The sequence below is a fragment of the Bombus vancouverensis genome, chromosome 5 (genome assembly GCF_051014615.1).
Source record: "Bombus vancouverensis nearcticus chromosome 5, iyBomVanc1_principal, whole genome shotgun sequence".
NCBI lineage: Eukaryota > Metazoa > Arthropoda > Insecta > Hymenoptera > Apidae > Bombus > Bombus vancouverensis.
In genome coordinates, this window is record NC_134915.1 from 16626170 (window position 1) to 16638630 (window position 12461).

General features: G+C 39.4%; 1 protein-coding gene and 1 long non-coding RNA gene across 3 annotated transcripts; one reads left to right on the forward strand and one right to left on the reverse strand.

The window, feature by feature from the left end:
- Window positions 1-27: 27 nt before the first annotated feature.
- LOC117158442 (sensory neuron membrane protein 1) lies at window positions 28-12368 on the forward strand. 2 transcript variants are annotated; one of them, XM_033337324.2, is made up of 9 exons: window positions 28-160; window positions 1384-1500; window positions 3991-4148; window positions 5594-5793; window positions 7617-7819; window positions 8226-8481; window positions 9085-9296; window positions 10005-10231; window positions 11051-12368. In XM_033337324.2, the coding sequence occupies exons 2-9, from the start codon at window positions 1393-1395 to the stop codon at window positions 11265-11267; spliced, it is 1581 nt and encodes a 526-aa protein (XP_033193215.1). In that variant the 5' UTR covers window positions 28-160; window positions 1384-1392; the 3' UTR covers window positions 11268-12368. The 2 variants fall into 2 exon arrangements, with proteins under 2 accessions (XP_033193215.1, XP_033193214.2); XM_033337323.2 differs by lacking the exon at window positions 28-160 and adding an exon at window positions 188-652.
- Window positions 139-2343, reverse strand: LOC143302653 (uncharacterized). The gene is made up of 4 exons (XR_013058314.1): window positions 1968-2343; window positions 1782-1881; window positions 981-1548; window positions 139-256 (listed from the first exon to the last, which is right to left on the reverse strand). It is a non-coding gene; the product is annotated as an uncharacterized LOC143302653 (long non-coding RNA).
- Window positions 12369-12461: the final 93 nt, after the last annotated feature.

Sequence of the window (12461 nt, forward strand, 5' to 3'; positions counted from 1 at the left end):
CGTTTTGCCGGTGTCGCCGTCGTTCGACGACGAAGCTCGAAACCGTCAGTTCACGCGAACACTCGAAGATCAACGGCACAGGACGAGGAAGCCGGTCGACCTCTCGTACTCTTCTCGATCGGCCAGTCGACATCGTATCCACTAGCTCGGCCATTACAAGGTGTGCGAATAAGCTCGAGAAGCTCTCGTCGTCGTCGTCGTGTCGAACAGTGATAATACTTAAATCCACGAAGGATTCGTCGAAAAGGAAAGGAACCTGAAAGGATTACTTTTAAAGGACGCTATTTAAATCAAAAGTATCGTACTGAAAGGAGAAGAATGTTTCTAAAAAAAAAAAAAAAAATACTTATAACGTTGGAAAGAAGACGTAGTTAGATGGTTCGTTCGATGATAACGAAGCAATCTTGCTATCGTTAGATTGGAAAATACATAGAAATTCGCGATATTCGTTCGACGCTCGAAGTAGATAGACGAGGATTTTTCGAAGATTTTCAAAGGAATGCGTCTGAAGCCTCTCGCGCATGATTTTGCCGCTCGTGTCTTTCGTCGAGGCGTTAAGGTTACCTGGTACTCGTCGCTTTTGGGTCTACTTTCGTTTTTAACGACCGGACGAAAGCTTCACGAAACGCTGCGTGCTCCGACCGGACACAAGGTTTCCACAACTTCATCGAATAACCGGGTTTTTAGAATTTTTATCGGTCTTTGAGATCGCGTTTCTTCGACATTCGATAAAAATACATTAACTTCTCTCTTTTTCTTTTTTTTTTGTTGGTATTTTATTTATATTCTTCTTTCTATCGATCGAAATCCACGCGTTTCTTTGTCACTTTTTTCTCTTCTTTTTCTATAGTTCGATCTCTACGAAACGAAGATCACCTTGCCATTTACTTATTTATTGTTTCCTATGGTTATTCGACAAAGATGATCGATCCACGCGTCGAGAAACGCTAGATCTCTTCTCCTTCGTCGCTTTTACTCACTTTCCCGCGTTCTGACGAACATCAGGTTCTCGTTTCTTCGTCGCCTTTGTCGCATTTATCGCTTAATTTTCTTCCTTCGTTTCCTTCGTCATTTTCTGTTCTTCATCTTCATTTTCACCAGCGCCGATCGAAGAACAAGTGTTTTCGCTTCTGCCGTGGTATAGCAACTATATATAAACTATTCATGCTCGAGTTCGCAAAGTTTCTCAGTTTATATTTATGGTATATCGAAGGTTCGAACGGAAACTTATTACTCGCTTACGCGTCATAGTTATTGTTTCGCTGTATTTTGCCTACATTTTGTGTTTCCGTTATTGACGTTAATCCACGTACATCGGCCGACTTATCGCCATAGGGTTTCATCGACAAACTCGACTTATATGGCTAACCGTGATTGTTGCAGCGTGTTACTATGATAAAGCCGAAGAAACTGGGAATCATCGGTGGCTCTCTGTTCGCCTTTGGAGTTGTGTTCTGTGCGATCGTTTTCCCACCCTTCTTGAAGTGGAAGATCAAAAACGTGAGTAGTGGCCAAGCATCTCTGGCAATCTGCCGATTATTCACGCACCTGTAGGAAGCAAAATTTACAGTCCAAGATTCTTCTAATTTCCTAAGGACGTACTTAAGTTCTCGTAAGCGTTGTAATTATTGGCTTGGCAAGTAAGTGATTGCGGATTTTCTCCATACCGCCTATTGGCAAAATCCGCAATCACTTACTTGCCAAGCCAATACTTACCAACGAGGTGTATAGTGTAAATACAGTGTATATGCAATATAATGTAAATCATACTAATTACACACCGGTTGCACGCGTATTTTAACACACTTTGGTATTGTTTCACGTTGCCGGATGATCCCTCGTCGCGTACACATTAAATGACGGTTTTCTTCCCTTTTATCTCTGTTGGAAATTACAATCGATGAACGAACGTTATCTATGAAGTACGTGTTCGCACACACCGTTACCATTACACGTCCAGTTTTTACCTGCCATCGCCGTTTCAAGAACAAAGCCGCATCTCACTCGGAATAATTGTCGTTGCCCTTTGTTTCTTTTCGTTAGCCCCGATCCTGTATTTTTTTAACTTTACATAATTTGTCCACGTTGTGCGTGTATCGTTGTTTCCACGTCACAGTTGCCACGGCTCTCGTTACTGTTGTTCCTGCAATTTTTTCCCCCATTAAACGTCAATGTACATACCGATCTGTACAATGTCGTTAACGCGTTATACCAGGATATAGCGGTATTTAGACAAATGAGAAATTAAGATTTTCATCTTGAAACAATAAATTAAGGGATTGTCCTGAATTGGAATGTTCCAAAGCAGCATCTTTTTGCTATTTTTTTTTTTTTTTTTTTAAGAGAAAGTTATTGAATTTCGAGGTATGGTTTCATATATACTCAACGAATACAAAAAGATTTTTTTTTAAGTAGAAAAAGAAGTTAGAACAGTTTTCCAAGCCTATTTCATGGGCTGCAGTTTTCAATCGGTGGGAAAGATCCACCTCGTGATTCTTGACTGGAACAAAAAACCAAAAGAGGATTAAATTATCATATATTTTTCTTCTCGATGAACTAAAAAAAAAAGGCAGAAAATAGCACGAAATTAAACATTTTGACGGGTTTGAAGAAAAAATGTGCTTTATAAAAAGGACAAATAAACTGTAAGGTGCTGTAACAATTATTTCAATAAACTTTTTCACCAACTTTTCTAGTTCATCGAGAAAAGATTGTAACAGACGCAATAGCCTCGATAGGATAAAGAATTACAATACAATACGATACAATGGAACATAATAATAACGTTAACGATAGACATATTAATATTATACGTTTATCGTATTATCGTATAATGTTACATGTTGCTGTTTGTTACATCGATATACAGAGTGTCCCGGTATTTTTATACGCTACAAATCAGCGGCGATTCTGCATGGAGGAATAAATGGGAAACGATAGAACGAATATTCTCCGTCTGATTTCTCTTCTGTTCCGAGTAACGAGGAGTTTCGGCGAAGCAACGTGGAATAAAGTAGCACACGAACGTCAATGACATGACGGTAGCACGCCAAGAATCGTGATAAAACGTTATGTCCGCGGGTAATAATTGTCTATCCGTCGTTTAATTGGATAACGCGAAACATTATATCGAATGACTAAGTTTCCACTTTGTTCTGTACGTGAACGACGGGTCGCGGATCACTGGCGGTGACGCAGGTTGAAGACTTTGTGAATTCGAGTTAGTCGTATTTCTCAATTTTTTGAAATATCCCTCGAGCAATTCTACAGAGGTCCCAGGATGTTATACGTACGTGTATGTATATTTATTATGGGGATTTTTCTTCTTTGCAACAGAAGTACATACAACCGGCAAACGAATTTCCTATCTCCTCAAGGAACGAAATTTCAGAGATATTTAGGAAATATGGTAAACGTAACGCGAAGACAGGTATTTTATAAAACGTGTGTTCCGATGTAACGTCTGTGAAGGCTGACTTTAAAGATACTAATCTCCACGACAAAATGAGTCATCCGCAGTTTGTACAAAATATATCGTAACACGTGCATCGTAACACCCGAACAGGAGGCAGAAATACGACGAAGAAAGTTCACACGAACGTGCCACCTCCTATACGACGATGTTTCAAAATCGCAGTCAATTCGGTGTTTCGAAGCTCGTCGAAGAATTTGGCGATGTTCAAAAATTCCAGCGTAGAATAACGCGGATAGCCACTTCGACGAGCAGCTTCCGCAAAGGCAAAGCAAACAGTCGCGGGTTATCGAGACGCGAAAACGGCTACAATTTTTAAAGAAGGTCGGACAGAAGGCATTTTCTCATCGTATCGCGTGCCTTCTGTCCGCTCGTGAAGCGAGTCTCGCACGTCGCGATACACTCTGTACATCAGTGGTAGTTTACACACACGTGTGCTTACATAGTTTTTCATCGAACGTATAGAAATTGGCAGTATTTCGTTCGTACGTGACATTAATTAACAAAATGATCGACAGCAAGTAACGTTGAAACCTAATACCGAGATGCGCGAGTTATGGTCCACCTTTCCTGTTCCATTGGACTTCAAGATCTACCTTTTCAACGTGACGAATCCTACAGAAATTACAGCAGGCGAGAAGCCAATCCTCGAAGAAGTAGGACCATTTTTCTACGAGTGAGTATGTCGAGGATCGTTTCAGCCACATAGAACTCCGCAATCTATTTCTATCTTCGCGTATTATCTCTTAGCGTGTATTAACGTGGGTCTACGATTTGCTCGAAATTCCAAGTACGTAGCTGTAAGTGGAGGCTCGCGAGTTGATACAAGTAGTCGTATTATTTAATTAACTCGCGAACGAGAATCGTCGTATCTTCGATGTTAGAAACTTAACGAAATTTACAAAGCGAATCTTGGCTATTGGATGCGATTCGGGTCTATAAGAACGTACAGTCGTTGAGAAAAGTTGGACAACGACAATAATGGAATCGGTACTGTTACATTCTCAAGTTTTATTTGTTATATATCGTCCTATGGGTCGCTTGGAAAGATCGTTCCGATTTACGCTCCGATTCGACACACGTTTATCGAATTGTGTATGGCGGGATTCGTTTCAACGTTTTCTCATCTTTCACGCAACGAGTCGAGTATCCCATGCTTCCAGAACTTCTCAGGTTTTTCGGCGAAGAACTTTTCCATACGATGTTTCGCGTCGACCGAATTTCCTTAAAAATCTGAACGAATCTTCCGAGCGACCCATAGGACGACATATAACAAATAAATACAAATCCACAAGCTGACTGTTTACTTATGTTTGTTCCCGACTGTACGTATCGAATTTGCTCACATTGCTGGTTGTCACAAATCGTCGATTAACACTAGAACTAGCACAGTAGTCAAATCGAATGGTTTTACAATTTTATTATAAAATTCCTACTTCGTGTTATATTTTTCCCCGCGATGATGTAATCACTTCCGCAACGATGACTAAAAGAATAATATAATGAATTTTATTTTCCTTTTTATGTATTCAAACTGAAAATAATTTTGTATCGAGGCTACTTGTACCAATGCCAGTGAAAATCACTGGTACTCGTCAAAGCGTAAAAGGATCCAGCGATCTGTTTATCGAACCCCAATTAACCAGGTTCCTCGTTTCGTACAACTTGCCACGCGTTTTTCAAATTTTCACCGCGTATCGTTCGATACGATGATATCGGTTATCAGGAAAATTGCGGATCCATCGCTAGATCGCTACATGCTAATACTAGAAATACCACAGTAGTCGAAATGACCGGTTCTACAATTTTATAAACGTGTCAACTCTCGTTTAGGGATCCCGGATGGATTAATAATACCAAAAAAGTACTACGTAACGTGGAATTCTTTCTGTGAGAAAGTAATAAATCGATAAATATAAAAATATTCTATTATTACGTGTTTTTTTAAAGACCAGTCATTTTCACTGGTTTTCGTAGAAATAGCTTCGTGTTAACTATCGCTAGTTCTAGTGTTAATTTAATCGACATTCGTTCGAGTACATTTATCGTCGCGAGTATGGCACGCGTATACGGTCAATTTTATCCGAATACAGCGAATTAGAAAATGTGTCTCTTCCTCAGCGAATATAAACACAAAGTAAATATGGTCGATCGAGAAGAAGACGACAGTTTAGAGTACAACTTGAAAGCAACTTGGTTTTACAATCCGTCGTTGAGCAGCCCATTGACCGGCGAGGAGGAGCTGGTCTTTCCTCATGTTCTTATTCTCAGCATGGTCAAACTTACTCTTGAACAACAACCAGCTGCAATTGGAATTCTCAGTAAGTGTTGATCATATCTTTCTTAACCGTTGAAGATCCAGCGCACGATCCACCATATTGTCAATATACGTAGAGTAGGTCGAGGCGAATCGGATCGTTTTCGGTTTTCATAGTAAGCAAATAACAACGATCATCCTCAGCCTATAACAAATACCACGTTAAAAACGGTTCCATCGAATTATTTATTATAACAAACAAATCAAGCAAACAAATCAAACGATCGCTCGTTCGAATATTCGTATCATCCGTGAGAAATTTGCATACTCTTTAAAAATTGTATTTTATATATTTCTAATTTACTGGCACGATATAATCGCGATAGTTGAGCGTCGTTACGGCGCCAGCGAAATGTCCAAAAGCTTTCGGGCAAAAAGCAACACATGTAGCGCGTAAATAAAAAGCGTGAAAACGCGTGGGGATCCGTTTGTTACGGGAAGCGGCGTCTTTAAAATTCCGTCTCGTGCATTAAATCGAACGTTCGTTCGTTTCGATCCAAAAGTAAAGGTCGGCTTGGCCTTAGCTAGAAATACACAAGAATGAAACGACGCGATGATTTAAAAGCGAAAGAGGGTCGCGAGAAACGTTTTACTTATGGCTAACGATAAGTTACTTACCTTCTCCTTGAACGAACGGATCAATCTATTCGCCTAACGCCTCGTGTACTCCATTCTTTTCGTTTGCTTGTATACTTTTCCGCAGATGTCTTTCGCGCGAAGCTTTCCACGCACGCTTCTCCGGCATAGGGTTGCAAAATTGAAGCGTTCGCGAAAAATTGTAGCGAAAGCTACAGGTCCAGGTGCAAGCAGAATATTTTTCTAAGAGAATATATGTTTTTGTATCTCTAATCGTTGCTCGATATATATTTCGATCTCTTACCACGAAATACTCGTGACGAGTATCGTATTAGGTTCCTTTCCTTTTATAAGTTTGTGATATCCAGTTGTAGTTTATTGTATTTAGTATAATATACTAAATATCGCTTGTTCTATTGAATACATAATTCGACATAATTCGATAAAATGATATAAAAGGAAAAACGTTGTGCATCTATCATTTCCTCATAAAACGAAAGAAATTTTCGGACGACCTAGTACAATTGCTGTGAGCGTTGCAATTGCCATGATCGTATTAAACAAGAAACATTAACATACATCGTCCAGGGCGGTCGTAGAAGACACCGTAAGCGTCAAAATTGAAAAATTCCATCACTCGTCGAAGAATGTTCTCCACGTTGCAATGAGAACACCGTGGTGTAGAATCTAAGTGCAATTTCCTTTCCTAAATTAACCGTTGAAAATGACAACGTGAGTTTACGCTCGCCATATGCAGACGCGCTAGTTACAATAAATAGTAACTAGAAAATAGTTCTAGACACAATCGATAGATTTAATCGATAGATTTAAGGTGTTTTGTTTTTATCCCTAGTCCATGTAAGAAAGTGCGATAAAGGTTTTTCAGGTGGCTCAGAAGGGTGTGATAGATTTATCCAAAGAATAAAATAATAGCTATTATGATCCTACCTCTAAATACAGAAATAACAACATTAACTATAAACATCGATAAATAATTGCTCGATCGTTTCCTGACTTTTGTCTACACACCATCTGTCCAACCGAAAGGAACATTGAATTTTCTTCGCAAATAACAGCAAAGAGACGATACGCGCTCCTCTTTCTCACGAACCTAGACTACATTGCATCCGCGTAAGGTTTCTTTTTCTCCTGGAAAATTTGTTTCTTCTCACTTACACGGTGTTTTCTACGAACGCTCTTCGATCTTCTACTAAACATCATTGTACGAATGTTCGTAATTCGCATCCGCAGATAAGGCTGTGGACAATATCTTCAAGAAACCAAGTTCTGTATTCGTAAGAGCAAAAGCAAGGGAGATACTGTTCGATGGTGTGCCTCTGGACTGCACGGGGAAGGACTTCGCTTCGAGCGCAATCTGCAACGTTTTGAAAGAAAAGGAAGACGCTTTGTTACCCGATGGGCCCGGACGCTACCTGTTCTCCCTGTTTGGCCCAGTACGTACACATACGTATAACGTGTACGAGGTTGCGGCCTATCTCGTTATTACGCGTTCGTCTCTACTCTTAACACTTTATCGACCGATAGTCTATTAATCACCTTTTTGTCGCCGATGCTTACCGACCGATAGCCTATTAATCTGCTTTTTGTCGCCGACGATCTTTCTCATTATTTAAGCAGTAATTTGCTATTTAGTACTAAAGTACCTTGCTCAGTTGCGTCAGTTGCGTTGCTTCGTAAGCTTTCGCAAGTAAGCTGAGAAATTCTGACTCTAGATATGATGCTGTCTCCTGGCTTTCGGACACTATTGTGGCTATTGTCTGTAGCCTGCAGGATGTTTGGTATCCTGTTACTGTTTCATCAGTCTATAACACTGTGATCGACCTTTCTTTTTTTTTTTAGAAAAACGGTACAGTTCTTCCTGACCGTATACGAGTGTTACGGGGAGTGAAGTACTGGAAAGACGTCGGAAAAGTGACCGAGGTGAATGGAAAGCCAGAGTTGGACATTTGGACCGAGGACCATTGCAACGAGTTCAATGGCACGGATTCCACCATCTTCGCGCCGTTGCTCACGGAACAGGACGATATCGTGTCGTACTCACCGGATATTTGTAGAAGTTTGTCGGCTCGGTTCGACCACAAGACCAAAGTCGCAGGTGAATTCCTTGAGAAATAAAAGTAGCTGCAGATAGACCGCGGATCTTTATTCAAATTCCTATGTTTACGACTATGAATTAAAAGGGTGGAATGTAAGTAAAAAAGAAAGAGTTGTTTCGCGTATTAAATATTGTAACGAGTAACTATAACTTGGATGTGTTCCACGTAGGCATAGATGAAAAACGTACGGTTATTTCATTGCACGCATTAACCTCCAAATTTCTTATAAACGCTAGTCGTAACAAACGCCACGCTGTACTTTTGCACGTTGCTTAACATTCGTAAAAGCTCGCAGTGCAGTTGCAAGGAGACTGCGAATGTTCGTGCAAGTACGTTTCTATGGAAAATTTGTAAAGAAAAAGGCTAAGAGCCGAACAGAAAAATCGTTATGCGTCTTATTTTGAGTATTTCGTGTGCCGCGTGTAACACAAGGTGTCTCGACAATTGTAGTGTGATCGACAACGCGGCGAATCCACGTGAGACGAAGCAAGTCGAGTACATAGAGTAAAATCGTGGACACCTGGTTTCGAAGATTTTCGCGTAGATTAGCACAGAAACGCTTCTTTCGATTATTATTACTAAATGGAAAATTCGTTTTACAGGCATCAACACTTACCACTACAAGGCTGATTTGGGTGATATGAGCACAAATCCCGAGGAAAAGTGTTTTTGTCCCGCGCCAGATAATTGTCTAACGAAAAACCTTATGGACTTGACCAAGTGTGTAGGCGTGCCACTTATCGCTTCTCTACCACATTTGCTTGGGTCGGAGGAAAAATATCTGGAAATGGTCGATGGACTTCATCCCGACGAAGCACGTATTTGTAATTCTTACTCTCGTTATCCTCGACGAGCGACAGCGTGGACGTATTTTCGTTTTAAAAATCCTTATCTCTAATTAATTTTGACCTACGCTGGTTACCGATATCGCTGAGCGTACAACGTGCCGCCCGGTTTAACTCGAAACGCTGGAATGTCTGGAAAAACACGAATGTTAGGAAAAAATGTGTCGAACAAAAATTGTATTGCGTCGAGGTCGCGTTATACTCTCTGTACGATTTACTGTACTACTCTACGATCTTCAAACGAGTCTTCTTTTGTTATTTATCGAATGAACAGGTTGCACGTAAAAAGCGCTACGAACTTGCGTGTTTCGCGTCTTCCATTATCGAGACAAAAACGATTAAATTTGTTATACACCGGAGCTAGCCGACAATCGATCGTTAAAATACTTCTGCAAGTAGTTTTATAGCTATATAGTTAACTAGCTATATGGGCAACTGTCCAGGAAATATCGTGGCTTCTGCGTGCATTTTCAGATTCGTCTGAAACTTTGCCGAAATTTGCGCGATGGTCGACTATCGTTACAGTGTCGATGAAGTTTCAAAATCTTCTTTACAACGCGCGTCAGATATTCTTAACGGATTTTCAGAAGTGTACGAATACTTTCGCGAGCGACTGTATGTAAAGATAAAGAAAAAGAAAATAAGTATTACGTTTCTTACACTGTTTCCTTTTGCAGGAAAAGCACGGCATTAACATGGACTTCGAACCAATGACAGCCACTCCTTTAATTGCACGCAAGAGGCTACAGTTCAATATGTTCCTTAACAAGGTTGAAAAATTCAAGTTAATGAAGAACTTCCCAGAGTGCTTATTTCCATTCTTCTGGGTCGAGGAGGGAATAGAGCTCGGCGGTGAGTTTCTGGCGAAGCTGAAGATGGTGTTCAAGATGATAAGCATAATCGGGTGAGTAACTTTCGACGAGAGTTTTAGGAAAGTGCAAAGTAAGTGACAAACCGTTTATAATTCATAATACGATCATTTAGTACGAGTTATATAGATTAATCAGAACATCGTTCACAAGTGTAATATTTTATTAAAAATCAACGAGCACGTTTAAAGATATTTCTGGTAACGTTTTTCAGCGTGATACGTTTGAAAACAATTTGGCCGATGGAGAGGTGACCGAGCAAAATTTATCGTTTCGTGAAATTCCTCAAAAATCGGAACGCTTCCAGAGCGGCATTCAACGAGCGTAATATTTTATCAAAAATCAACGAGCACGTTTAAAGATACTTCTGGTAACGTTTTTCAGCGTGATACGCTTGAAAACAATTTACTCGATGGAGAGGTGGCCGAGCAAAATTTATCGTTTCGTTAAATTCCTTAAAAACAGAACGAACTTTCCTGGTTGATATTATATCTAACATATTGACAACGTTTTCGTACTATCCAAGTGTGTAACGTAAAAACACATTCACAACGTTTCCATTATAGCATCCATTGCTTTTCTTCTCTTTACTGTTTTATTTAACAGTAGTTGCAATTTTTGTAGGATAGCGCATAAAGTACGTAAGACGCGAATTCGCGTCTGCAGTCCGCAAAGTGTTCAGATTTAACTGGAAATTGCACAGAGTATGCCGGTAATCAGCATGCAAACGATATTAACGATACGACGCAGGATCATGGACGATTAAAAAAAGAAAGCGTGGGATTGTTGTAATGGCGTTTTAATCGTGTTTCGATTGTAACGAGTTTAATAATTTACGTGTTCGTGTCAAATAGGTTCATGAAGTGGCTGACGATAATAAGCGGCGCTTGCGTGAGCGGAGCAGCTGCCGCGATTTTCTTCAAGAACAAAGACAAAGGGTCGTTGGACGTGACGAAGGTAACTCCGCAGTCACAAAATGGAAAAAACGAGGATGAGAAGAAATGGCCTAATCAGATGACCATCAGTACGATACAAAGCGCAGCGGTGCCACCTAATCTCGACGCGAATTAAGTTATTAGTCAGTCGTATCTCCAAGCTCTACGATCTTTGTATAATAGAAAGAGAATTTGTCGAATAAATGAAAAATCAACGTCGCGTTAATTAATCGCGTTAATTAGACGAAATTTCTATCGCGCGATAACGTTTTAATATCAAGATTAAGAGGTCGGTTTCGAAACGAGTTATAATTCTCTTCGTACAAAAATATATCGTTTAACGAAGTTTTGTCCGTTTTACATAGATGACAGATCATAGGAAAAGAGACAACATTGATACTCGTTACTCGTCTACTTGTACAAATTCGCTAATAATATTAACGTAACTCTAATGAAACTCAGGAAGTGTACAGAAGTTGTAGATCGTGTATTAATCGAGGACGTTTTGTTTTTACGTATGATATATATTTAATATCATTCTTTTCCCTCTCTTAGTTATAAATCTTGTGACGACAGCGTACAATAATGTTAACGTATTGCCAGACAATTCCGTACGAGTGTATCGATAGTTACCTTTTGCCACTAATTCTGATAAGTGCAGTTGTAATCGATCAAGGCGAAACCAACGAAACGCATTTGTCCAGTCGCAATTTACAACGTGTACTTCAAAATTGCTCAATCTGTTGCACAGAGTATTAGAGTAAGCTATAAATCACCAGATAAATAGGTTTACGAATGACTTTGTTACATCGTATAGAGACAAACGGTAACCATTGTCGACTGGAAATGTTATATATTTCGATCGAACGTAAGAGACTCGATTTTTAGTCTCAGCTCTTATACATTAATGTCTTTAGAACGAGCGTATATATAGCTATTTTATTCAATTACGTTTAATTCGAAAAGCTTATTCGTAAGTTTCTGTTAAAACACGTTTCTCCGAGTACCTATATACCTATTTTTCTTCGTGTATTTTTACAAGGTAAAAAATTCTGACGAAATTGCAGCCAACAACAAACGATTCTTTATAAAAATTCTTATACGTATCATGTACTTACTTATATTCTGATAGTATTACAATTAATATACGATATAACATACATTTAATGTAACGTATCACTCTTATATATTTTTCTACATTGCACATAAATATTAAAAACATTTCTAGTGGACAATATTATGGTCTACTTGTATGACTTTCTATAGCAGTCCTGTATATTGTGTATGTACAAGTCGCAAGCATTTTAAACGTGTAATTTATGCGAATAGA